The sequence below is a fragment of the Solanum verrucosum genome, unplaced genomic scaffold (assembly GCF_900185275.1).
Source record: "Solanum verrucosum unplaced genomic scaffold, falcon-dt-bn FXZP01000060.1, whole genome shotgun sequence".
In the NCBI taxonomy this organism is placed as follows: Eukaryota; Viridiplantae; Streptophyta; class Magnoliopsida; order Solanales; family Solanaceae; genus Solanum; species Solanum verrucosum.
The window spans coordinates 4,472,457-4,499,856 of NW_026020129.1; the positions used below are offsets into that span (position 1 = coordinate 4,472,457).

A 27,400-nucleotide genomic window follows, 5' to 3' on the forward strand; every position below is an offset into this window, starting at 1 on the left:
AATCTTGCCCATTTTAGGTGATTCTTAAGAGAAGTCTCTTCCTCTGTTTCCAGCTAACCTCCACACTAATCTCCAATGGCCTTGAATATATTTTCCGTCAATAAGTGAAGCGGAAGCCCCACAGCCCTTATCCATGTCTAAGTTCCGCGATTCGGAGTAAAGATCTTCGCGAGACAGACCCGTGACTTGTGATAAGAAAGAACAAATGCTTTCCTAAGAATTATGTATCTTTTTTATTTCTGACGTGATAACATATGTCTGATTCTGAGGAATATATAGTGTTGTTGCATTACACGTCATTTTATTTCTTCCCAGCGTTTAACTTATTAGAAGTTAATCCAATTTGGTGATTTAGAGTTGTAATAATCATGTGTTATTCTGGTTTTGGATTACCTCCTAATAATTACACCTTCTAGGACGGATTTACAAAAAAAAAATTCCTTTTCTGTTTTCCTACGAATACTTCTAAGAATAAATAAAAATATTATACTTCAAAACAATTAATTATTAATAATAGTGTCTAAGGTAGACGGTTTTGGAAGTATGTCATGTATAGCCCGAGAATTGAAAAGAATTTCAGGAGATGTCTGCATTTGAAGGAATCTTATTAGCAGGTTGTAGATTTTATACGTCTCTCAACATGTTTTGGTAGTCTTTTCGCCACAAAATGGTATTGACTTCGAAGGGCTAAACTTTCTCATCTTTTAGGTCCTCTCTTCATCGTTATATTTTGTACTTAAATTTACTTTTTTTTCCCTGTGGTTATAGCTAGCTGCAAAAATTCCTTTAGTCATTGTTGTATCATGTTATCACCACAATACTAAGAGATCCTTCTTCATTTGTATACTATCTCCTGACCAAAAATGTATTGTAGGTTTAAACTACTAACTTAGAAGTCTAATGAACCAAAATTGGCTGATCTGAGAAACTCAAATCATGAATTATTGCCATTAAAAAATGCTTTCCCTTGATATTGTTTACTTGGGGAAGATTTTCTTCCAAGTTTTACTATACAAATAACATTGTTGCAAGTTTTACCACAACTTGTTTATAATTATATTTTGATTGTCTTGTGATACGAGAAGTACAGAGAGCTTGAGAAATAGCGCATTTCGGGAAACATGGTGGTTTGAGAATGTTGCTTGTTTTGAGCCCTTTTTGATCGAAACTTTGGTAAAGCAAATAGTATCCAAAAATTTTGACCATGGGATTCTTAGTAAGATCTTGTTCTTTTACCAAAAATCAAGATTTTCGGTGGCCAAAACGATGGACAAAAAACGCAAGACCAAGGAGACAGTTATTGAGATGCTTTATTTGCTAGATTTATGCTGCATTTCCTTCAAAACCTTATCTGGAATGCTTCAAATACTCTAAATTTAAAAATGAGCAAGTGCTCCAGGAACAAGTTAGAGAGCATGATTGGCTCCCAATTGGATCAAGCGACTTTGGATAACCTCCTCCTCCCGTCACCTGTTGGATCGAGCTATTTATATGATGTGACTTTTTTTTTTTTAACCAAATATGATGTGACTTTAGTTCTTAGGTTATTGAAATCATTCATCAGCAAAGTAGCATGTTATGTTCTGTTAACTTGATTGAGGAAAATTGCAAGCTTGATGGATTTGTACATAACAGAAGTAGCTACTCATCCATGTCTAAAGCCTTCCAAGTGCCTTGCCCTGTTCAGATTGCTCCCTGAGTCTGCTAGGGACTCGTATGATGCAATATACCATGCCACGGTTATGCCTTTTCGATTCTCCTTAAGAGGCCTTCAATGTATTACTTGTTTCTTTGCATTTTGATGCTTAATATATGAACACACAAATTCACTACAAGTTCATGTTCAAGAATATGGTAAATTATTTAGGCATTGTTTCAAAATTTAGCTGGTTGGTCAAATGTTGATCGTTGATTACAAATTGCAGGTCCACTCAAGGTTATCTGAAGAGGAAAAGATGAAAGTATGTAGTAAGCTGAGCTACGAGAAACTGTCATCCAGGCTTGTAGCCACCTTGCTCATAATAAAAATTTCCCTTCGGAAGCTGCTGGACAGGCTCTCATCACTCAGCAAGTGAAGCTCAAAAGCTTGCTTCAAGAAACCAATCAAGCCAATCCTTACCTCGATTCTCCTTGTAGTTTCGTGGAAACAGAAAATTCAGGAAACACAGATCAATAGACCGTGTTATACGCATGAAAGCAGAATCTTTCAATTGAGAATGAGAAGCTCAGAGAACATTTACAAAGTATGCAATGTAAGAGTATCAAGCCATAACAATGCCAGATCAGTACCTAGACTATGTTCTTGACTCAAAGATGAGGCACTGGGAATGACCCAGAATCTCATTTAAGAAAAAAGAAAGGTCATGGGTTCAGCTATTTGAACCTCTAAATTTTCTTAAATGATGACGCTCTTTTTCCGATGCATTCGGTTTCGCTCAGCGAATCCTGTTAGTTTCTTATTTTTATTATTCTTTTATATTCTAATATAATGTATAGATATAGTAAACTTTAAGCCGCTATTATGTGGTTCGACTTGTCTACTTAACATGCCCTTTGCAAATAAATTGGGATTTTTCAAATTGATTCAGGACGTCATACCTAGTATAAAGACTTGTCAAGTGTCTGGGACTTGTTTGTCAATACTTCTTCTCAGTTGTCATAGAAGCTTTAGCATTGTAGATGAGGTTCCATTAGAAGACTGATGTAGTGAATGTTTTTGTTTATCACAGATGCAGGGAATCTATAGGGCATCAGGTTACTTTGCAGAGGCATATCGAGAGTATGAACAAGAACAAACTAAAGTAAGTTTGACTTCCTGTATAAATTCAGGGGTTTGGCTGGTTTGTGTATATTCAGGTTTGAATTGATTTTATTATAGTTGGCGTTGTAGTGCTTGCTGACCTAGATGTTCCATTAACTATAGGAAACTAAGCCTCCTTTCATTTGTAATTTTTAACTTAGTTTACTGAGAAATATTCTGGTCGAATTGGCTTCTCATGGCACTTCTAAATATAGATGATAATTTGGAGAAAAGGCATTTCTTTAATGATTTTATAAATATATTTTCAAGATGTTTTTTGAGAATGAATATAATTTGTCTAGCCACCTTAATTCTTGGACATATAGATAAAGAAAGTTATTCTTTGGTTTTGTGGTTCAAGGAAGTGGTAGCCTTCTCTTTGTTTTTGAACTTGGAAAATCTTCTGAAATGTATCAATTCCTCAGCTGATGTAAGTAGGAACTTTGGCCATGATTAATTGAAGGGCATTGTTGCTTCTGCTTTTTGCAACTCATTTCCAATATGTCAAGTGTTTCGATAAAGATTTTTTTGAATCATATTGTGGAATCTTACTCTTTCCCTACCTACCATTGGTTACTTATTTCTGGGATTCCAAACAATTTACAGAAGTTTCTGCAAGTGATAAGCTAGAGGAATTCTGGGCATCTAAAGAGGTAGTGGCTCTATGCATGTGAGAAATCTAATATAAAGCAAGCTAGCTTGGCAGTCGCTCATGTATCTTGCATATGATGTTTTCACCACTTAGGTCCTTAGCTGATACCCTTGGTTTATTTTGATGTACTTGATATGCGAATTTGTACTCAAAATTCTGTTTACGTTGCAGTAGCTGATTTTCTCTATGCTAGAAGGGCAAAAAGGTATTGTCTATAGGCTCTGTGTTGTAGAGAGGATAAAGAACATGGGAGGAACTTAAGAGGGTGGCTGAATATAGGAAACAAAACCTGTGAAGGAATAAAAGTATATGGACAAAGTCACATAGGAAGTATGCATAGGTACTGTTAAGGCGCAAATAGCATGTAATAATAGGACTTTAGATAATGATGAGGTGGCAAATGTCCAGTTGCTTAACCCTGACGAGACTGTTTTCTGCCATCTTTTCTAGCATGAACGATTTTGTCATTTGTTTTGTGGTGGGCCTGAAATAATGTTGATGTTCTAAGAAGCAGCGCTAACTGAATGGTAGTAAGTAGGACATTATAGAAAAAACAAGGATGTTCAAGTCTAATAGAGTGAGTTAATAATTTGGTGCACCGAGAGTTTGAAATACAAGAATTGAGGGGTGGTGAAATTTCAATGTAACTTCTTTTGAGTTAAACTTTCGATAGATTTCACTAAATGAATTTGATAAACTATTACTCTTCTAATGAATAAGTGTATCTAATCAAAGACAAGACAATTGTCAACAAGTAGAAGCGGGGTTGTGGAGATTTGAAGACGGAGAAGAAAATTTTCTTAGTACAATATGTTAGTGAAAAATTACAAGATTACAATTGAAAAATAAAATGAAGAAATAAAAAATCTCTTTAGGCTGAGGCGCGGATATCTCGCTCTCTTTAAGGAGATTCAAGCCTACTGCATCAAATATTTTTCACTGGTCTAGCAGTCGTCCTTCTTGACTTGTCCCCTCCAGGATACAACAGCCTAATCACAAAGTATAACTCAACAAACTCTGGACAAGAGTTGAGTCCAAAGCTCCACAAAAAGAACACCTCCCTTCAACTAATAAGAACTCTCTTTTTTGACTAACTTTTATGCACTCTCTATTTTCTTGTGTTCCAAACCAAATGAAGACCACCACTATTTATAGTTGAGAGAGTCTTCCTAGGAATAAATAGGAAGATAATGGGGTAGTAAATAGAAAAGATAAATGGTCTAGGAGTTACATAGGTTGCAAGGTATAATGATAGAGCAATAAGGGAAATAATGGTGAGGGGCAACAAATGCACTAACGTGCAGATGTTTCTATATGACCATTGTCAACGTTCAGAAAGCAATATGCCATAATGCCTCTGGTCATTAATTAACCATTGAGTAATTAGGCACAAATGCCATACATTGCAACAAAGACTTAGTGGCTGCTAGTTACTCCAACAATTTTTAAAAAAAAATTGTTAATGTGGCAATCCAAAGAAGTAAAATGACAATATTAAAATGCCTACACTAACACAATATATAAGGGCTCTTCTAGGCTACAACAACTTTAGAAAGAAAAAATCATAGAGTGTCCCCTACTTTTCATAACATTTGTTATTTTAGATGGATCACTTTCAACTTTTTTGGTATATGTAATGCTTCATTAGTTTTATTCAATTTCTCATTGTGTCTTTTTCTTGGCATAATATACATGCCTAAGCCACCTTGAGCAGAAGAGTAGGTCGTACTATGAAGTTCACTGATTTCATCAGCATTATTGAACTTTAATAGATTATTGATGAAACAAGGGAGGTAATTTCAATTTGTTGTAGTAGGAATGTTTATCTTCATTCCGAAATTCAATAAAACACAGCTGAAAGTGCTCAAGAAAAGTGTGAACAAAAAGAGGAAAAAAACTTCTTCATTGTTTCGACCACTTATGTTTACCATTGATGTAGCTTTTGTGATTTACAATTTGTAGTATCAAGTGTAGATCACCTTACTTGAAGTAGGATTTATAATTTATAGTGTTGAGTTTGAAGTATTTATTTTAAGTATAATTTGTAATTCTTTTATCTAATTTTAAAGTACATAGGGAAAAAGTGTATATAATTAATTGGCACCCCCTTTTCTGTGATGTTTTCTTAAAACTAATAACAGATTGTTTTATAATCGCAAAAATAGAACACTGACAACTAAGAAGGTGCCAATGGGATTAGAAGTTTAAAACTCTTATATACCAAAAACAAAGTTATTTCCTTCTAGACGAATTCTAATCCTATAAAAACAGTAACTTAATTTTCCTTAGGTGATATTACTTATTTTAAATGGTATGTGCAGCAAACTAGACACAGTTAGATAATATGTTCACTATACTAAAAGATGTATGGTTAAATCATCTGCTTAGTTAGCTTGTTCATATTAATTCCAAAAAAGTTGATTTTGCCTTCATGGCATATCTTTTGTGTTTTTGTAAACATGCTTAGGTAGTGAAAATAACTGTATCATAATCTCAACCACATAAAAGATTGTATCATAACTGTAATGGTGTAAAAGGCTTTACATGATCTTCGTGTAATGTCCATTAATGCCGCTAAGACAATTCTTGAAGGATAAAACCCGTACGTGGCGTCTCTATCCAGTCAAAGATTCAAGGCAAACTCTCTAAAACTTAAGGTGAGGTATGTTCAATTTTATGGAAGTACTTGTTGCTTCCTTACTAAGTGGATTTTGATATATGAGCCTATGTTTCAATTATTGGGAGTGTCAATCTATGTTTATTGAAAAATCTAAATTTTCACAGATTGGTTAGTATTTTTTTTAAGGGTGAGATTCTCCTCTAAGGAGAGGAGTGAAGTAGTATTTTAGCTTTAAAGTTAGGAGACGTTTTCTCTTTAATTTTATCTTATATTGGAACACTTCCAAGTGACTTTTTCCACTTGGTTGTCCATGCCATGAGTTCATTTTTTCAAATGTGAAGGAAGTTGGAGATAATTTTGTCCTCCATTTCAACACACACGACATGACATGGTCTAGAAACACCGTCTTCTTTTTCAAACAGAACAGAGGAGTATTCTTTCAATCTCCTTTTTCAAGAATTCTTTTAGCTCTCTTCATCTTCTTTTATGTTTGTTACCTTTTAAGGTATGATTCTCCATCAAATATTCTTACTTTTCCCTGTCTTCTCTTTTTTTGTTTCTTGACAGTTCCCAATTTCATGGTTTAATTTTCTTGTTTATTATTCTATGGTGATATTTTTGTCTATAGTGGAATAGCAATTTGAAATTTTGGATTGATGTAAAGCCCTCCTTGATTTGATATGGTTTCCCTTGCTCTCCAATAAACAATTTTGGAGTAACCCACATGCATGCTGATCCTATTTCTGAATCAGATTCAAAATTCAAAACTTTTCTCAGCAGTTATTAATGTTGTTGTAAATCACACTGAAAAGATGCATTGAATGTAAAAATATAGAATTATCTAAAATGGATTCTACTCCTTGTTCTTGGTTTCTCTTGAATTGGTTTCATTTCTTTGACTCTCTATAGTTCGTAGTGAATTTTGTTAATATCCATTTCGTCTTTTATTATGTTTTTAAAGCTTATTGTTCTTTTTCTCCAATTTTTGGTTGGCTCACTGTCGTTTGATAATTTTCATTTTCGTACTGAATTAATTAATGTACAGCGTCAATAAAGGTGTATTACAATCATGCTTATTAGTTATACGTACCTGGATTTGATGCTATTCAACGTGTACTTTGCCAGTAAAGATTAAAAGGCGGTGATTTTTTTCTAATCTAACTTATTTTGCATTTTCAGCCCCTTGAGGAAAGGCTGCTATAATACTCAATATTGAGCCCCTGATTTTGTATCTATATATGTCAAAGTCCTATATCCAACATATATATACTCTCACTGTTGTTGGTATTATTTGTTCATACAAGAGCTGCTAAGTCAAAAGAGATTGCAGGTCTTGCTTTTGTCCTTTAACTTGGATGAACATTCAATCATTCTTCGACGGTAAGTATAAATTGAACTACTGCAAAGAATATTCCTTTGTTACCAATTATTTTGTGTATGATGGTTGTAACCTCACTGTTGCTCTTTCTCATATATATGTAAAATTTGGATTTCGAATCTTGTTGGCTTTAGGTTCTACACCAAATCCCTGTCTCACAGCATCCTTGTTTGAAACACACAAACAGATTTCATTGTTTCCACATTCCACCGATTATGTACAAAAATGTGGTCCCGAAATCCCCCCCCCCCCACCCCCATCACTTCAAAGTGGTGCATTTTCCTGTAGAAGCATATTTCTTTCTTAATAAGTAATTTTCAATGAAAATACTATGCTTGCACAGCTTACAACTTGAATATTTTCAATGACATTTAATTTAAAAGTAAAATTTGTTGTCGGTCTTCTTTAAGTTGTGTAATATATATTTGCCATTGTTATTTTGTGTATGTACTTGATGTTTTAAGCTCATGCAGATGAATAGGGGATTGCAGAAGGTGGAGGAGTCCAGCCTATTTCTACACACACGGAATTGTATTCTTGGCTTGAAGATATATTGATAATATTTCACGACACTTTTGGAAAAATTCTACAATGTTGCTATTTTTTCTGCAATCGATGGTGATGTGAATGTGTTGGCAGATGTGTGTTTTTAAGAGCGTCAAATTTCCTCAATTTCTGCGCTGGTGTCATGTCAGAATCATTTGTTAAAAATATCCATAGACTTGTGAGCATCCTTGTAAAGGATTGTGGAAATATTCCTTGTAAGAATAAGGCTGACTGGTTAGGTAGAGATGTTGCTTCTCCAAGAAATGTACTCTTTAGAAGGGATAAAAATTTACAAACTTCTGAGTATTTATTGCTCTTCAATACATGGATGGATTTTCGAATTGTACTCCCAAGCTAATATGTGGATTTCTGTGTTTGTCACTATTTATTGGTAACTGAATGGTGCTTTTGAGCGTGTGGTTATTTAGGTGGATGCACGTAATGAATGGTTAGACAGACGTAAATACAGATATAATTAGAATTTAAGGCGTTGGGCATGTGCATATGCATATGCTAACGGAAAAGGGAGTAGAGACACAATATAAGCTTTGACACCAACTGTGTATCAACTTGCTATGCCACTACAACGGTTTGAACTCTGTACAACTTCACTTTGGTAATGGAAAATGTTTTTAATTGTCCAAAAAAGAATTGGATTAAAAAAATTTAATAGATATTTAAAATAGTCTCTCTCTATAAAATAGTCTTAATATTAAAAAGTACATTGATATTTTTTTCATTTTTATAATTTGACTCTCAAAAACAATTTTTTTTAAAAATTAATCAAACATGATTTGCTTATCAAAAGCAATTTTCAAATGAATTAATCAAACATATATTCCTATTTTTCAAAAGCATTTTTTTAAAAAATAAATCTAAAAATAAGCAATTTTTAATAGCAGTACCAAACAAACTCTAAAAGGTAGAAACGACTAATATTTATTCCTTAATAGGTTACTTATGTTTTTTTTCTCATATAAATATTACAAAAACTAAATTGTCATTATCTTTTTCGTTACTTATTTTTGCCGTATTACATAAACCAAAACCAGGCGGAGGCGAGGCGACGGGTGGTTGAGCGAAGATAGCGGTAGGGGCGGCAGCGAAGATAGCGGTAGTAACAACATGATAAATCCCCCATTGTTGAAGAGAGAGAAATTGAGTGTTACCGAAATCGAAACCCTAGATCGGATTAGTCAATTGCCAGACGCACTCCTTGTTCAAATTCTCTCTCTTTTGCCGACAAAGGATGCATTCACAACATGCCTTCTCTCTAAAAGGTGGCACTTTCTTTGGACTTTTGTTTATAACTTAATTTTCACTCAGAAATCCTACAGAGTTTTTTATGAACCGAATTGTAGCCTGAAAATTGAAAAGTTTGTATCCTTTGTTAACCATGTATTAAATGGTTTCGTTTCTTCCAAAATAACAAAATTTGAACTCGACGGCACACAACTTTTTAATTATACCTCTCAAATTAAACGATGGCTTAGTTTTGCTGTTGAAAGGGAAGTGAAGCATGCTGTATTCTTGTCCTCCTACACACATGCTTGTGTATTGCCTGAATCTTTTTGCAACTGTTCGTCGTTGATAACATTATATCTGAGACAGTGTTGCTTTAATGATGCGGTTATAGTCTGGAAGTTTCTAAAGAGCCTAAAGCTGGAGAGTGTGATCTTAAAAGATGATGAAATTTTGAACTTACTATCAGGTTGTCCTGCATTGGAAACTATGGAATTAGATGATGTTGGGGGTTTTCATTGCCTAAAAATTAATTCTTCAAAATTCAAGAGATTGAATTTGAAAAATCATAGGTTGCCTCATGATATCAGTGATCGCTCCTTGGAGATTTATGCCCCGTATCTGGAGCATTTGGAAATTTCAGGAGATCTTGGGGATCTTCAGTGTAGGCTTGTTGACGTGTCCTCCTTGGTTAATGCTAAGGTTACTTTCTACATTTCATGTATCAAACACATCCGACATGAACGTAAGGAGTTTATTAGTGTTGATGACTACAGCTGTCATGACTATCATCAAAATTTTAGCGTTCTCGCCCGAGATTATCTTCAAAAGTTGAGTTGTGCAACTGAGCTAACGATCGGATCTTGGTTCACAGAGGTTAATTTTTAACTCCTTAAATATAATTGTTTGTATTTTTTGGATGATTGGTCTAAACTTGACAATGTAAATGATATTAGATTAAATATTAAACCTCATTTAGTGCAATGATGTAGATAACACATTTGGTGCTGTCAAGTTATTGAAATTACCTTACCTTTATAAAAATATTTCTTGATATCTGACAGTAATTTTTAGCACAGTTGCAGAGTGTAAACATTTTACAATTAAGAACCTTTTGGATGAATTTCACTAAAGCAAGTTGACTAATTACAGAAACGTGTGGACAGTTGTGTCTTTATACAATCCATTTGTCGCATTTCAAAATTAGGTATTTCTTTTATGCAAAAGGTCTATCTAGAAACGAGTATTTGTTTATATTGATGTTGCTTTAGAGTGTTTAGACAGTTAGATTTTGTCCCAAGGTTTTTTTTTATTTTTATTTTTTTGTTGTTGCTTTCCTCATTTGTTACTAGTTTCACTGAGATTACTGCACCAGGTCCCATGCATGTTGCAGTTCAATGGATTGCTGGTTCCAGAGTTGAAATGCAAATATCTAACACTAGAATTGTGTATAGAAAACTTTGATTTGAATGGAGTTGCTGGACTTTTGGGAGCCTTTCCTCATGTGGAGACTTTAAACATATACATGACAGAAAATCTCGTAACTTTCTGAAACTTTTTCTTGTCTTTTTATATCTTTTCATTTAACTGATGATTTTAACGCCTCGCTCCGTCCCCATCCCTCTCCTTCTTAGCTAGTTGTTTCCAAAGGAGGACGCAAATATATCTTAACTATCAATGAGAACCGTTGCTTTTGTCATTGTAAGGCTACACTTCAGTATGGATATCTTGTTGCTTTCTTTGTGGCATGTGTTCTCTGAAAGAACATCAATTTTGCGCTATAACTCTTCATTTTGGTTACCCTAAGCCATTGATAGGAACAATTAGTATTTTCATTTTCCAAGTGTGTTATGATTAGTTGGTTCTGAAACTTTTCAGTACAGGAATCTATTACTGTGAAATAATCAATTTCCATAAGGCTGACTTGCATTTGGTCCTGATTAGTGTCTTTTTTTCCAGCTTGATAATTACTTTTGCGACTTTGAGGAAAACAATACCGATTTGCAGAGTTGGATTTCAAGCTTTGTGTTTCCCAACCTGAAGAATATTACGATTGTCAACTCCATCCTGGTGTGTTTAAACAGGCAAAAAAGAAAACGGGGCTTTCGCAGACTTGTTAAACTTTCACAACTTCTGTTAAAGAATGCAACGATTTTGAAGAAGTTTCTTGTCATATCAAAGAGCAGAATGTGCAAGAAATGTAAGAAATGTTTAACAAACTGTTGGTGCAATTTTTTCTCTGGATTGTTTGACAAGTTGTATCCCTCAAGATCCTCCACCAATGCCAAATTTATCTTGCAGGCTCAAGTTTTCCGGGACTAGACTACAAATTGATTAGCTTCAGCAATCATGATTAATTACTCTTCTTTTGAATTTGCCTTTATGGTATACCAAATGTTATGATAGTTTTGTTTCTCGTGAAATTGTTGTTCGTTGCATTTTAGATATTGTGCATGTTGAGATTTACTTGCAACTCTTGTTTGTTGGACCTATAAACATGTGTAAATCTGCAAACCATCTTTTTAATGATAATTAGCATATTATGAAACGTTGTTTTTTTTATACCTTGCTTTATTAATAGCATTAAAATCTATATCTAGAGAGTAGGGGTCCCTCGGTGGGCCTTTTTTCTACATTGTTTACCTCAAATAATAAATACTTACTGGTTTCAATTTGTTTGGTCATAGTTTGACTTGGTATGAAGTTTAGGAGCCTATTGATTTCTATAAACAACTTATGCAACTTAGAAACTAAACGGAAATATGCAAAATGACTATTAGAAAAAAAAGAGAACCAGAAATTCAAGCCTCGATTTGAATATATATTTATTCATTTTATTTTCAACTGTAATTTATTGTGATTATGTAGTTTAATAGAAACGTATTGCTCCAATTCTTTTAAATTTGCATATATCTGATTATGAGGAAAAAAATTGAAATGATGCAGAAATGTGCTCCAATTTAGCCTCTCTAAGAAGGGACATATACCTAACAATCACCAGATTTTTCATCTCAAAGCAAAGGGATCTTTTTTATAAGCAGATGAGTTGTCAAAAGAGTTTTTTTCCTACCCCTTCCCCTTGCATCAGCCATCAACCAAACACACGTTTAAAATTTCATCAAAATTTGATTTTGCCAAATATATTTAAGAATTTATGGTCCAATGCTAACTAAATAGATGAAATACAGAAGTTGTGGAGAGGTCATAATTTGGGCAATTATCAATGCCATGTTCTACCACTGAGCTATTATCATTCAAGGGCATGTTCTACCACCGAGCTAGTTGCCCGTCGTTAGGGGTGATGCTTCTAATCAAATTCCATACTTAGAATTTGAAATCGAAATTTCTAGTTAAGCGTAGATCAATCCACCACGACACCACAATCATGAATTTTTCTTGAATATTCCACTTTGGACATATAGGGAACTTGGGCCAAAGTCTTTTGGTTTAGGCTTACTTTTAGTTTGGGCCTTAAAGGCCTACAATCAGTTCAAGATCATTGATAAGAACTTCAGTGTTTTATTTTTGTTTTACTTTTAATAATCATGGTATTCATATCACTTTGCATTCACCTTAGACAAATTTCACACGATATCTACTATATGCACCAATACAAATACTGAGTAGCTCTAGATATATATTCCAGTGTTTCATCTTTCACACGGTTTTCAATTATTATTTTGTTGTTCGACTAATCCAACTTACGTAAGAAAGTTTCACTTTAAAGATAAATCATTTCCTACCAAATGCGACTTTGTTTCAAAGAATTCAAACCCAAAATACATACATCAATGTTTGCTTTGATTTTTATTTTGTGTCAACACTCTTATACCCATTGGGATTAGATTGGTGCATGGGAAAAGTAAGTAGGTATTGGAAATGAATTTCTGCTTTCTACTTTTTGAGTTCTCTGAAAAATAGTACACGATCTTTTCCACCTGACCCATAATTAAACTAAAAGTTTTTAGCCCATTAAATCTGCTAAAAAGAAGATTTTGGGCTCTTTACTTTATTCTCCTAGATACTCCTAAATTTCTAGTAATATGGAAATAATATTATATAAACATGTTAGTTTGGCTAAATTATGTATATCTGTTTATAATATATAATTTTGTAGAATTTTTATGTACTTCTTAATTTCAAGTTCGTTTAACAATTCAAACTGAAATTTTAATGGAAATGAGAAAGTATCAAAGGAGAAAACACACAGAAGGAAGCAAAACTAAGTATAAGATATGAATAAAATTATATAAAATTCAAGTTTATGTGGGAGATCTCTTCATTATTCTAACAACAAAAATTGAGTCAATATCTTAAAATGTCACTGAATTATAAAAAAATATCTAATAAAGTCATCAAACTTTATTTTGTATCAATAAAACTACTCAATTTAAATTTTTTATCTTCAAAAATACTAACTTAAAGCTTTTATCCTCAAATATCACTTAGTTACAGTTATTATTTAAATAAATTTAACGTGACAATATAAAATATTTTTATGGCATATAATTATAAACCCAACAAATATATAATAGTATTATAGAATCTATATATTATTATACCTAACACACCACTAATTAGGTTCGTCTAAAGCCTAATTTCGGATAGATTAGTAGTTTTTGCTAAATTATTTTTGCAAAATGTTAATATAATTATTAGCAAATAATGATGTTAAAGCATGCAGTCAAGTTGAAAGTGCAGCGCTAGATCGATCTTTTGGTAATTTCCTGGAGCAACGTTCTCCAGTTCTATTCTTAATTAGAAATTAATTACTCTTTAGATGTATCTAATTTGTGGGTGGGTCGGATATAATAATAAATATATTTTTATAATTTTATTTATTTATTTATGGGGTTCATAATTACATGGCATGCATACAAATATTTTATTTTGTTATATTAAATTTATTTTATTAATGAATGTAGTTGAGTGATTTTATGGGAAAAGGGTTTGAAAAATACTCCAACTTTGGCCGAAATTGCTGTTACGATACCAAACTTTATGGAGGACCTTTTACTCCCCTGAACTATTTAATAGTGTATTTTAAAGGTATATATGTGCCCACGTGGACACATTACTATTTATAATTATGCAATATTGTTTATGTCCACGTGGGCATGTATATACCTTTAAAATACACTATTAAATAGTACAGAGGGTAAAAGGTCTTTTCCAAAGTTTGGTATCATAACAACAATTTCGGTCAATATTCAGATATATTTCAGAACTTTTTGCCTGATTTTATTGATACAAAAGAAAGTTCAATGACTTTGATAGATAATTTATCATAGTTCAGTGACCTTTTAAGATATTAACTCAACAAAAATTGCTCATATGGAAAGTAGAATTGAAAAGAAAACAACAGAAAGTTGTGGTTGGATGAATACAATTCTCTTTATACGATAGTGAATTCGAATTAGTCAAGCTCCAATATCAATATAAAAATACCGAGTAAAAAGTAAAAAAAAAATAAAGATATACAACACACATGAACGGGTTGTAGTACTAGATGCTCCAAAAGAATTCCAATTTGAGCTATGCCATTTTGTTTGAGAAAAGGCTCATTCATGTCATTATTTGTTAACTAAAAAAAGTTTTGATTCTGTGAAATCATTTTTTCTATGTGTTTAATTATGATTCGGCCACGTCATTAATTAAATCATTTTTTTAAAGGAAAAGGCTCAAATATGTGATCGAACTTTGAAAAAAGGCTCATCTATGTCATTTGAGTTAACAAATAATGGCATAGATGAGTCAAACTTTTAAATAGGTCATCGAATTTTTTATCAAAATTCGATGACCTATTTGAGCTTTTCTTTTTTTTAATACATAATTTAAGCCTTGACTTGAGAATGAAGGAAATTAAAAACTCTTGAAAGGTACTTCCCTTGGTAAATAATACTTAAAGTGACTTGAAAAGTACCAAATCCCCCAAAAAATCTGTTTTCTTCTAGTATGGAATATGGAAGAAATAGAAATTTAATTTCTCGTTTTGGACTATTGTTTTCAAGTTTTCTACCAACCCTTTACCCTTTGTGTTGAGATCGTAAATTTGTAAAAATCCAAAACAGAAGTTTCTTGGGACTTGTTCCAAGACCCCATAGACCCTTTGGTTGAACACTTCAAGTCATAGTAGAGTACTTAATAGAAACATCACTATCAAAAACATCCACTAAAATGTGATGGTTAGATCAAACTCCCTCTGTTTTTAATTAAAAGTTTCAAATTTAAACTCTATAAAAAAAAACAGCTTATGATAGAAAGTTTTTTTTGTGTCCTTGAATAAGTTTTACACATTTGTAAAGCTAAATTAATCACCCTTATATTATATATGTAAAAAGAATTATGAACCTCTCTTAAACCTTACTAATTAAGAAAGAACATCAAATTAAACCTTGTAGGTTGATGATTTTGAATGGCACAAAGTGATTGGCCAAAATAATCCAACAAATTAGGAATAAGTATACATCATTTGTTGTCCACTAATTACAAGGCATTGACGAGTCATTTGTAAGGACAAAGACAAACATGCTCTCTGTCATGCAAATTATTTTTAAAAAAACAAATAATTAATTAATTAATCACACCAATAAAAAGTATCGAAGTGGTCATGCAAATTCTTACTCCCTCTGTCTCAATTTATATGACTCGCTTTCTTTTTTAGTCAGTCCAAAAAAGAATGACACATTTTTATATAAAATAACAATTTAACTATAAAATGTTTATTTTACCTTTAATGAAATGATTTATAGTCACACAAATTTCTATCATTCATTTTGGACCACAAGTTTTAAAAGTCTTCCTTTCTTTCTTAAACTCCGTGTCGAGTCAAAGTACCTCACATAAAATGGGACGGAGGGAGTAATAAAACAAATTAATTAATCCAATAGATAAAGTAATAGATAAACAAAAGCAAAATTTATTTTCTGTATCCCTAATAACTTGTTTACTTTTTCTTTTTTAATTGTTCCTAATTATCTGTTCATTTTGACAAATCAAGAAAAGACAAAAAAATTACCTATTATATCCTCAATCAATTACTTTAAAAAAATAGAACTTCTTGAAAATCTTAAGTTTTTAATTCATCCATTTCATAATTAATAGGGGTAAAATGGTAAACTCATTATGTCAATAATTGCTTTCTTAATAGGTGTGTCAATTAAAAAGTGAACAAGTAATTAGGGACAAAGAAAGTATTGTGTTAAACAAAATTCTCTTGTTTTAAGTAAAATTTGGGCAAAAGCAAAAGAATAATATTGACAAATTGCCGTTTAATTAATGTCATTAACTTACTTTTTTAAGCCATATGTGTTACGCCTCAATAATTTATTGAAAATATCCCTTGGCATGAATTATTAGTTTTATTGTCGAATTATTGACAAGTTTAAAAACATTTTATTTAATTGACTAACTAAATTTAAATACACCCCACGATATTATAACACATGTGAAATACCCCCCTAAATTCTCGTTACGTTTAGAATTGGTTTCAACACTTCTCACAGTTTTTTTATTAAGAGTCTCATGCTCCTACAAAAATTTGAGACCACTTGCTAGGTAATGTGGCAGATCGAGAGTGTACCTAAGTCAATTAGCCAAATAGAATGTTTTTTAAGGTTGTCACTCTATAGTTCAAGAATGAAACTAATAATCTGTGTCAAATTCAACCCTGTTTTTTAATAATTCTCTCTTTATTTTATTTTAAATTTAAAATAGGATTGGCATTTAATAAAAGTATTAGCTTTAACCAAATATAAACAAATATATCCATAAACGCATTAATAATGGGATCTTAGTTCGGTTTTGAAAATTTGTAAGAAAATTATTCATGCTAATTTCCCATAGTCTATATTGTAACATTACTCATTTTCAAGTGTAAATTTGATGTTTTCATACATTCTAGGACTCTTTCATTGGGTCTGATTGCTGATAGTTACATTAATCTAATTTTAAAAATTAGTCAAACTTGTTAGCTGGTAATTCAAAGTGTCAGTTTCTTGACTTTCCAATTATTTTTTAATAATCTTTCTTTTGATCGTTTTGGTTTTGAACTTGTTTTTTTTTTTTTAATGAATGTGGTGGACCAACATAGATTGTGGTATGGTAGTGGAACTGTTTCACCCTTAATTAGAGATCTCGGGGTCGAATTCTGGGTATAAAGATTTTTTTGTTGAGAGTGTCACCTCCAAATAAGCCTTGTAGTGTGTGATGCGAATTCGGTCGGAGCTCCAGTGTGGAATCCAGACACGAAATGAGAAACTAAATATGTATATGTGTGGTGGAAGTTGTAATAAACGGGACAAGTTTACTACTTGTGGAAAAATATTTGTGGGTAATTATTAGTTTCGTCCCTTAACTATGAACAACATTAAAAACACATTTTTTTACTTGAGTAATTAAATTTAGATATACCCCCAATAAAACAACATGACATAGCAAGTGGTTACAAACTCTTTTAGGAGCATGAAACTCTTAACAAAAAGCTAAAAAAATGTACATGTTGAAAGCACCCCTAAACTTGGCGAAAATTAAGAGGTGTATTTCACTTATGTTGCAAAATTGAGGTTGTATTTAAATTTAGTCAGTCAAATAAATATGTGTTTTGTGTCTATCAAAATGTCAATAATTCTCGTCGAATTTAGAGATGTTTCCAATACTTCTCTCTTTTCTCTTTTATTATATCATACAAAAGTGATAGAGCCCTAAACCATATTTTTTCATTAAAATTTGTCAATATTAGGAAATACATAACTTGAATTTTCAAGAACAAAAATAAAAAGTAAAAAGGAGGTTTGGTAAAGTGCAAGTCAAAGAATGGGGAAAAAAGAACATGAGCCATGGTCACTTTATTTGGCCCCTTTTTTTCTGCAAATATTGTCTCTTGGCCTTACAAAAGTTGGGACAAATGAAATAATTCCTCAATTATTATTGGTTGACTCCCTTGGTTTTATAAATCATTCAAAATATATTACCGTCTTCTTATTGTTCCATCAAATATGTGTCTCTAGTCAATTTGAAGTTTTGAAAATTAGTTGGACAAGAGAAAAAAGTAGACATAATGTTAGTATTAAATGTAGTACTTCTTGTAGCAATTAACCAAAGAACAATAGAACAATCAGACAATACTTTGAACCCCAGGCTCACTACTTTTGTCCACTTCACATTCGAAAAACCAAAATCTATTAGATCCGATCAGAGTATAGATGAGGTGTGTTGAAATTAGAAAGCAAATCAATTAACGTAAAATGTCATTTGTGAAACTTGTAGTTGAAGTAGTGTTTACAGTATTAATTGGATAACGTATATTTATTGTATATGGTATGTATCCTCTTTATTCTAATGGATAAAATGTAGACGACTAAAGTTATGATAAGGCTGCATTGATTGAATAGTTTTAAAATATGTCTTCCATATCTACATATTTATCAATATATCACTTATTAATTAATTAGCATATTTCATAAGTTTATTTAAGTTTCATTCAAGAATTTTATTTTTACATAATAATTTTTTAAAAATTTTGTGTTTATATATTATATTGTTTTATGTTTTATTTTCCAAAATCAGAAATAAAAGTAAGAACAATATTTTTGTAGGATTAAAAATACGAAGGACTTAATTTATTTTTATGGTGAATTTTTCGTATATAGTGATTTAATTTGTGGAATGATTTTTAAATTTATTTTTCTTGATATTTTGAGTTATATTTTAGTCACCATGTCAATATTATATTTCTTTATTTATGTATAATATTGATTGAAAATTTGAATGTACATTTTAATTTAATTAAAATAAAAATTGGATTAATTTTTTTTAATAGACGTTTAAAATAGTTTTTCTCTATAAAATAATCTTAATATTAAAAAGTACATTGATTACCCTTTTTCGTAATTTCACTCTCAAAAAAAAAAAAATTAAAAAAAAAATTAGTCAAACATGCTTTGCTTATATTACAAAACCTAAATTGTCATTATGTTTTTCATTACATATTTTTGCCGTATTACGCCGCCGGGTGAGTGAGCGGAGGGATATCATGGACTGTAATAGCAATATGATAAATCCTCCATTGTTGAAGAGAGAAAAATTGAGTCAATTGCCAGACGCACTCCTTGTTCAAATTCTCTCTCTTTTGCCAACAAAGGATGCATTCACAACATGCCTTTTCTCTAAAAGGTGGCACTTTCTTTGGACTTTTGTTTATAACTTAATTTTCACTCAGGAATCCTACAGAGTTTTTTATGAACCCAGGGATGAGAATTGTCGCCTGAAAATTGAAAAGTTTGTATCCTTTGTTAACCATGTATTAGATGGTTTCGTTTCTTCTAAAATAACAAAATTTGAACTCGACGGCACACAACTTTTTAACTATACCTCTCAAATTAAACGATGGCTTAGTTTTGCTGTTGAAAGGGAAGTGAAACATGTTGTATTCTTGTCCTCCTACACACATGATGCTTGTGTATTGCCTGAATCTTTTTGCAACTGTTCGTCATTGATAACATTATACTTGAGACGGTGTTGCTTTAATGATACGGTTATAGTCTGGAAGTTTCTAAAGAGCCTAAAGCTGGAGAGTGTGATCTTAAAAGATGATGAAATTTTGAACTTACTATCAGGTTGTCCTGCATTGGAAACTATGGAATTAGATGATGTTGGGGGTTTTCGTTGCCTAAAAATTAATTCTTCAAAATTCAAGAAGATGAATTTTGCGCTATAACTCTTTACTTTGGTTACCCTATGCCATTGATAGGAACAATCAGTATTATCATTTTCCAAGTGTGTTATGATTAGTTGGTTCTGAAAATTTTCAGTACAGGACTCTAATACTGTGAAATAATCAATTTCCATGAGGTTGACTTGCAGTTGGTTGGTCCTGATTAGTGTCTTTGTTTCCAGCTTGATAATTACTTTTGCGACTTTGAGGAAAACAATACCGATGTGCAGAGTTGGATTTCAAGCATTGTGTTTCCCAACCTGAAGAATATTACGATTGTCAACTCCATCCTGGTGTGTTTAAACAGGCAAAAAAGAAAACGGGGCTTTCGCAGACTTGTTAAACTTTCACAACTTCTGTTAAAGAATGCTACGGTTTTGAAGAAGTTTCTTGTCATATCAAAGAGCAGAATGTGCAAGAAATGTAAGAAATGTTTAACAAACTGTTGGTGCAATTTTTTCTCTGGATTGTTTGACAAGTTGTATCTCTCAAGATACCCCACCAATGCCAATTTTATCTTCACGGATCAAGTTTTCCGGGACTAGACTACAAAATGATTAGCTTCAGCAATCAGGACTAATTACTCTTCTTTTGAATTTGCCTTTATGGTATGAAGTTTAGGAACCTATTGACTTCTATAAACAACTTATGTAAGTTAGAAACTAAACGGAAATATGCAAAATGACTATTAGAAAAAGAAAAGAAAAAAGTGTTCTTTTGGTGGAGCTTATGACTCAACTTTTGTTTAGAGTTTGCTAATAAAGAGTTATATGTTTCAGTGAGCTTGAATCTCATCTAAAGAGAGCCAGAAATTCTAGCCTCAACTTGAATATTTATTTATTCATTTTATTTTCAACTGTAATTTATTATGATTATATAGTTTGATGGAAATGTATTGCTCCAATTCTTTTAAATTTGCATATACATGTTTATGAGGAAAAAAATTGAGATGATGCAGAAATGTGCTCCAATTTAGCCTCTTTAAGAAAGGACTTATACCTAACAATCACCAGAGTTTTCATCTCAAAGCAGAGGGATCTTTTTTATAAACAGATGAGTTGCCAAAAGTGTTTTTTTTTCTACCTCTTCCCCTTCATCAGCCATCAACCAAACACATGTTTAAAATTACATCAAAATTTGATTTTGCAAGAAATATTTAAGAATTTATAGTCCAACGCTAACTAAATAGATGAAATACAGAAGTTGTGGAGAGGTCATAATTTGGGCAATTATTAATGGCATGTTCTACCACTTAGTTATTATCTAGGGCATGTTCTACCACCGAGCTAGTAGCCTATCGTTAGAAATCTGCTATGCATAAAGCGACAAAAATTCTCATCCATCTTTCCGTTTTTATCCCTATGTGGGGAACATGTAGATATAAATAGGGCGTACTATCAACTTGTTCCAACCTAGGATATTACACAGGAAAAAAACTATGAATTTAGACTTTTTTTTAGTTTCATGTGAGAGCCAACTATGTATAAAACATTTTTAAAATCATATAATATAATCCATGATGCTTCTAATAAGATTTCATACTCTCAGGATTTGAAATCGAAACTTCTATTAAGTGTAGTTCAATCTTACCACGGCACCACAATCCATGTTGGTGAATCTTCAATGTTTCTTGAATATTCCACTTAGGACATACAGGGAACTTGGGCCTAAGTCTTTTGGTTTAGGCTTTACTTTTAGTTTGGGCCGTAAAGGCCAACATTCAGTCCAAGGTCATCGATTAAGAACTCCTGTGTTTTATTTTTTAAAATTTGATTTTAATAATCATGGTATTCATATCACTTTATATTCATCTCGACTAATTTCACACGATATCTACTATCTGCACCAATAAAAATACTAAGTAACTCTAGATATTCTAGTGTTTCATCTTTCACACGGTTTTTGATAATTATTTTATTGTTCAACTAATCCAAATTTACGTAAAAAAGTTCCACTTTAAAGGTAAATCATTTCCTACCAAATGCGACTGTTTCAAAGAATTGAAACCCAAAATACATACATCAATGTTTGCTTTGATTTTTATTTTGTGTCAACACTGTTATACCCATTGGGACTAGATTGGTGCATGGGAAAAGTAAGTAGGTATTGGAAATGAATTTCTGATTTCTACTTTTTGAGTTCTCTGAAAAATAGTACACTATCGTTTCCACCTGACCCATAATTAAACTAAAAGTTTTTAGCCCATTAAATCTGCTAAAAAGAAGATTTTGGGCTCTTTACTTTATTCTCCTAGATACTCCTAAATTTCTAGTAATATGGAAATAATATTATATAAACATGTTAGTTGGCTAAATTATGTATATCTGTTTATAATATATTCAAACTGAAATATTAATGGGAATGAGAAAGTATCAAAGGAGAAAACACACAGAAGGAAGCAAAACTAAGTATAAGATATGAATAAAATTATATAAAATGTGTTAATACAACTGTTGTCTAACCAAGAATCTTCACCAAGTTTCTGTGGGAGATCTCTTCATTATTCTAACAACAAAAATTGACCATATGGAAAGTAGAATTGAAAAGTAAACAACAGAAAGTTGTGGTTGGATGAATACAATTCTCTTTATGCGATGTGAATTTGAATTAGTCAAGTTTCAATGTCAATATCAGAAGACACTGAGTAAAAAATAAAAAATAAAAAAAGAAATACAACACACATGAAGGGGTTGTAGTAATAAATGCTCCAAAAGAATTCCAATTTCAAGAATATTTATTTTTTGGGGGAAAAGGCTCAAATATGTCATTAAACTTTGAGAAAATGTTCATCTATACTATCCGTTTAAAGTTTGGCTTATCTCTTTGTTAACGGAAAAAGTTTTGATTTTGCAAAACCATTTTCTTAAAAGGAAAAGGCTCAAATATCATCGAACTTTGAGAAAAAACTCATCTATGTCAACCGTTTAAAGTTTGATTCATCTATGTCATTTCAGTTAACAAATAATGACATGAATGAATATTTTCTCAAACAGAAATAGCATAGATAAGTCAAACTTAACGAATAGCTTAAATTAGTCTTTTCTCAAAATTCGATGGCCTATTTAAACCTTTTTCCTTTTTTCTATTTAATACATAATTTAAGCCTTAGACTTGAGAATGAAGGACATTATAACTCATGAAAGGTACTTCCCTTGGTAAATAATACTTAAGTGACTTGAAAAGTACAAATTCCCCCAAAAAATCTGTTTTCTTCTAGTATGGAATATGGAAGAAATAGAAATTTAATTTCTTGTTTTGGACTATTGTTTTCAAGTCTTCTACCAACCCTTTACCCTTTGTGTTGAGATCATAAATTTGTAAAAATCCAAAACAGAAGTTCCTTGGGACTTGTTCCAAGACCCCATAGACCCTTTGGTTGAACACTTCAAGTCATAGTAGAGTACTTAATAGAAACATCACTATCAAAAATGCCCACTAAAATATGATGGTTAGATCAACTTCGTTTGTTTTTAATTAAAATTTTTGAATTTAAATTAAAAAAAACACTATGATAGAAAATGTTTTATCTCCCCTTTAATAATTTGTACACATTTGTAAATCTAAATTAGTCACACAACTGAATGTCGAATAGCAAATAATTATTAAATATGTAAAAAGAATAATGAACCTCTCTTAAACCTTACTAATTAAGAAAGAACATCAAATTAAACCTTTGTAGGTTGATGATTTTGAATGGAACAAAGTGATTGGCCAAAATAATCCAACAAATTAGGAATAAGTATATATCATTTGTTGTCCACTAATTACAAGGCATTGACGAGTCATTTGTAAGGACAAAGACAAACATGCTCTCTGTCATGCAAATTCTTTAAAAAAAAAAAACAAATTAATTAATTAATCATACCAATAAAAAGTATCAAAGTGGTCATGCAAATTATTCTAAATAAAACAAATTAATTAATCCAATAGATAAAGTAATAGATAAACAAAAGCAAAATTTACTTTCTTAAGGTATGTGTTAAGCAAAATTCTCTTGTTTTAAGTAAAATTTGGGCAAAAGCAAAAGAATAATATTGACAAATTACACTTTTAATTAATGTCATTAACTTATTTCTTAAAGGTATGTGTTACGCCTCAATAATTTATTAAAAAATCCATTGGCGTGAATTATTAGTTTCATTGCTGAATTATTGACAAGCTTAAAAACACTGATCATTTACTTGACTAACTAAGCTTAAATACACCCCCGATCATGCAACACGATTGAAATACTCCCCTAAATTCTCAATAAGTTTAGAACTGGTTTCAAGACTTCTCTCGACTTTTTATTAAGAGTCTCACGCTCCTACAAGAATTTGAGATCACTTGTTATGTCATGAGGCAGATCGGGGTGTACCTAAGTTTAGTTAGTTAAGTAGAGCGTGTTTTTAATGTTGTTAGTACTTCAGGATGAAACTAATAATTTGCGTTAAATTTAAAAGTGTTTTCAATATTTTTCTCTCCGTTTAAATTTAAAAATGGATAGCAGCATTTAATAGAAGTACTAGCTTTAGCCAAATATAAACAACATATCCATGAATGCATTAATAATGGGATCTTAGTTTGGTTTTGAAAATTTGAAAGAAAATTATATGTGCTGTTTTCCCTAGTCTATATTGTAACATTATTCATTTTCAAAGTTTAAATTTAAATTTTTTTCATACATTCTAGGACTCTTTCATTGGGTTTGATTGCTGATAGTTACATTAATCTAATTTTGACAAATGACAATTACAGTCAAACTTGTTTAGCTGGCAATTCAAAGTTTCAGTTTCTTGACTTTTCAATTTTTTTTAATAATCTTTCTTTGGATCTTTTTGGTTTTGAACTTGTCATTTTTTTAATGAATGTGAAACTAGGATTGAGTATATGTGGTGGATCAACATGGGTTTATAGCGTGGTGATGGGACTGTTTAATCCTTAATTAGAAATTTTGGGATCGTCGAGTCTTGAATATGAAGAAAATCTGGTTGGGAGCACCACCTCCGAATAAGCCCGGTAGTATGTGATGTGGATTTAATCAGGACTCTAATGCGAGCTCCAGACACCAAATGAGAAACTAAAAGAAATTATATATATATATATATTTAAAAAAATATTGAAAGCATCCTAAACTTGGTGAGAATTAAGGGGTGTATTTCACTCATGTTGCAAAATTTGGTGATGTATTTAAATTAAGTTAGTCAAGTGAAGAGGTGTTTTACACTGTCAAAGTGTCAATAGTTCATGGATAAATTAATAACTCGCACCAGATTTAAAAGTATTTTCTATACTTCTCTATTTTATTATATCATACAAATTAAAAGTAATAGCCCCAAACCATATTTTCTCATTAAAAATTGTCAATATGAGTAGAGATGGCAATGGAGCAGTGAAAGGAGGATGCGGGACGGGTTGAGCTTAATCCACAAATTTTTTAATCCGTCTTGCATAACACTTGTTTTCATTTTCAACTCGTCTCACTTCACCCCGCATAATATTTTTAATATTTTCCTTTTTTAATCAAGTTTGAAGCTAAAAATGAAATTTATAAAAATAAATTTATTTTCTAATTAAATTGTATTAATTTAATAGATAATGACTTAAAATTATATTTTGTGGAGGTCAATTGGGAAGTATATAAGAAACCATATTAGTTTTGATTGAACCATTTTCATTTACTATCTTGAATATTTTAGTAACTTAAAGAAACTATCTTAGTAAATGATGTTTTATCACTCTTATAATATGTAAAAATTTAAAATTAAATTTGAACCTGCATAAAATTGCATAGACCTGCAACCTGCCCCACAACAAATTTTAAGAAACCCACTTCAACCGCCCCACATTCCTTCCCGCCCCGCACAACCTTAAATCCGCCCCACATTCCTTCCCGCCCCGCACAACCTTAAATCCGCCCCACCCCACATAGCCTTAAACCCACCCGACCCCGCATTCACTCCGCCCAATTGCTATTCCAAAATATGAGAAAATGCATAACTAGAATTTTCAAGAACAAAAATAAAAAGTAAAAAGGGGATTTGCTAAAGTGCAAGTCAAAGAATGGGGAAAAAAGAACATGAGCCATGGTCACTTTATTTGGCCCCTTTTTTTCTGCAAATATTGTCTCTTGGCCTTATAAAAGTTGGGACAAATGAAATAATTCCTCAATTATTATTGGTTGACTCCCTTGGTTTTATAAATCATTCAAAATATATTACCATCAAATATGTGTCTCTAGTCAATTTGAAGTTTTGAAAATTAGTTGGACAACAGAAGAAAGTAGACATAATTTTAGTATTAAATGTAGTACTTCTTGTAGCAATTGACCAAAGAACATTAGGACAATCAGACAATATTTGGACCCTATGTTTACTACTTTTGTCCACTTCACATTCAAAAAACCAAAATCTATTAAACCCGAGTGAAGTATAGATGAGGTGTGTTGAAATTGGAAAACAGGTAATTAACGTAGAATGTCATTTGTGAAATTTGTATTTGAAGTAATGTTTACGGTATTGATTGGATGACGTATATTTTTTGTATATTGTATGTATCCTCTTTATTCCAATGGGTAAAATATGATCTAAAGTTATGATAAGTTGCATTATTGAATAGTTTTAAAATCTATCTTGCTTGTGTAGTGCCTTAATGGTGGTATGGATCAACGTGTGAAGATTCGTCGGGATTCATAAGATATTGTATTATATATAGTTTAGACTCAAGAGTAAAAAAAAAAAAGAGGCATTTAAAAAATGTTCTGATTTTTTGAGTTTTATATCTGAATAATCAGGTGTCTCAGTTTCCTACCTTAACAATCACTTTATTGAAACACGTAACAGCTAATATTTAATGGTGTGTATTACACTTTACGTTTTTTAAAGAAAAAATTATGGTAAGTGGCACTCCACATGCATGGATAAATAATTCCACCGTGGCAAGACTTGAAACACATCTTTTTGAGTTACATACATGAAGTATCAGGTGTGAGTTTGATATCTGAACCATCATCAAATATTTATCAAAACACACCTCGACTTATTTTAATCTTTGTATGTATGGAGTTATCCGAAGCTCCCACATACAAAAAAATAATAGTAATTAAAAGAAATACGAGTTATATGGTGACATCAAAATCTAATACACTGGTCACATCAAACAATGATCCTATTTCACATTATCATCTTGGCATTTTTCGTTTTTATTTTGAGATGTTTGTAGGTAGGATCCACAACGTTCCTGATTGGTCAGTTTCTAATATATCAAATGTTAACCTTCTTCTTTTTTATCATGTGCATTATAGATTTATAGTAAATGCACCTCTAATTAAAGCTTTCTTAAAAAGTATATTAATTCACCAACAATCAAATAAAAACTTTCTTAAAGAGTATATCAAATCAACATCGATCCAATAATACGAAAAGGAAGAAAGTACGTAACGATGTAGTTTTATAGGTAGGAACAAGTGG

The 27,400-nt window shown here is 31.6% G+C and overlaps 2 protein-coding genes and 1 pseudogene across 2 annotated transcripts in view; 2 read left to right on the forward strand and 1 right to left on the reverse strand.

Annotated features, from left to right (window-relative positions):
* Nucleotides 1–27,400, reverse strand: part of LOC125827213 (40S ribosomal protein S30) — a 359,593-nt gene that overhangs the window by 100,148 nt on the left and 232,045 nt on the right. The gene's annotated exons all lie outside the window — the stretch shown is intronic.
* On the forward strand, nucleotides 1,072–2,272 carry LOC125826227 (BTB/POZ domain-containing protein At3g22104-like; annotated as a pseudogene).
* On the forward strand, nucleotides 7,110–11,560 carry LOC125826228 (putative F-box/FBD/LRR-repeat protein At4g13965). The gene is made up of 5 exons (XM_049505550.1): nucleotides 7,110–7,128; nucleotides 9,183–9,276; nucleotides 9,490–9,940; nucleotides 10,632–10,778; nucleotides 11,198–11,560. Exons 1-5 carry the CDS (start codon nucleotides 7,110–7,112, stop codon nucleotides 11,558–11,560), a joined length of 1,074 nt encoding a protein of 357 aa, XP_049361507.1.

Excerpts from the sequence above, each read along its gene's own strand:
- LOC125826228 (XM_049505550.1), top strand. Across the intron at positions 9,277-9,489 it reads ACATGCCTTCTCTCTAAAAG|TTTTGCTGTTGAAAGGGAAG; the intron begins GTGGCACTTTCT and ends ACGATGGCTTAG. Across the intron at positions 9,941-10,631 it reads CCTCCTTGGTTAATGCTAAG|TTCAATGGATTGCTGGTTCC; the intron begins GTTACTTTCTAC and ends TGCATGTTGCAG.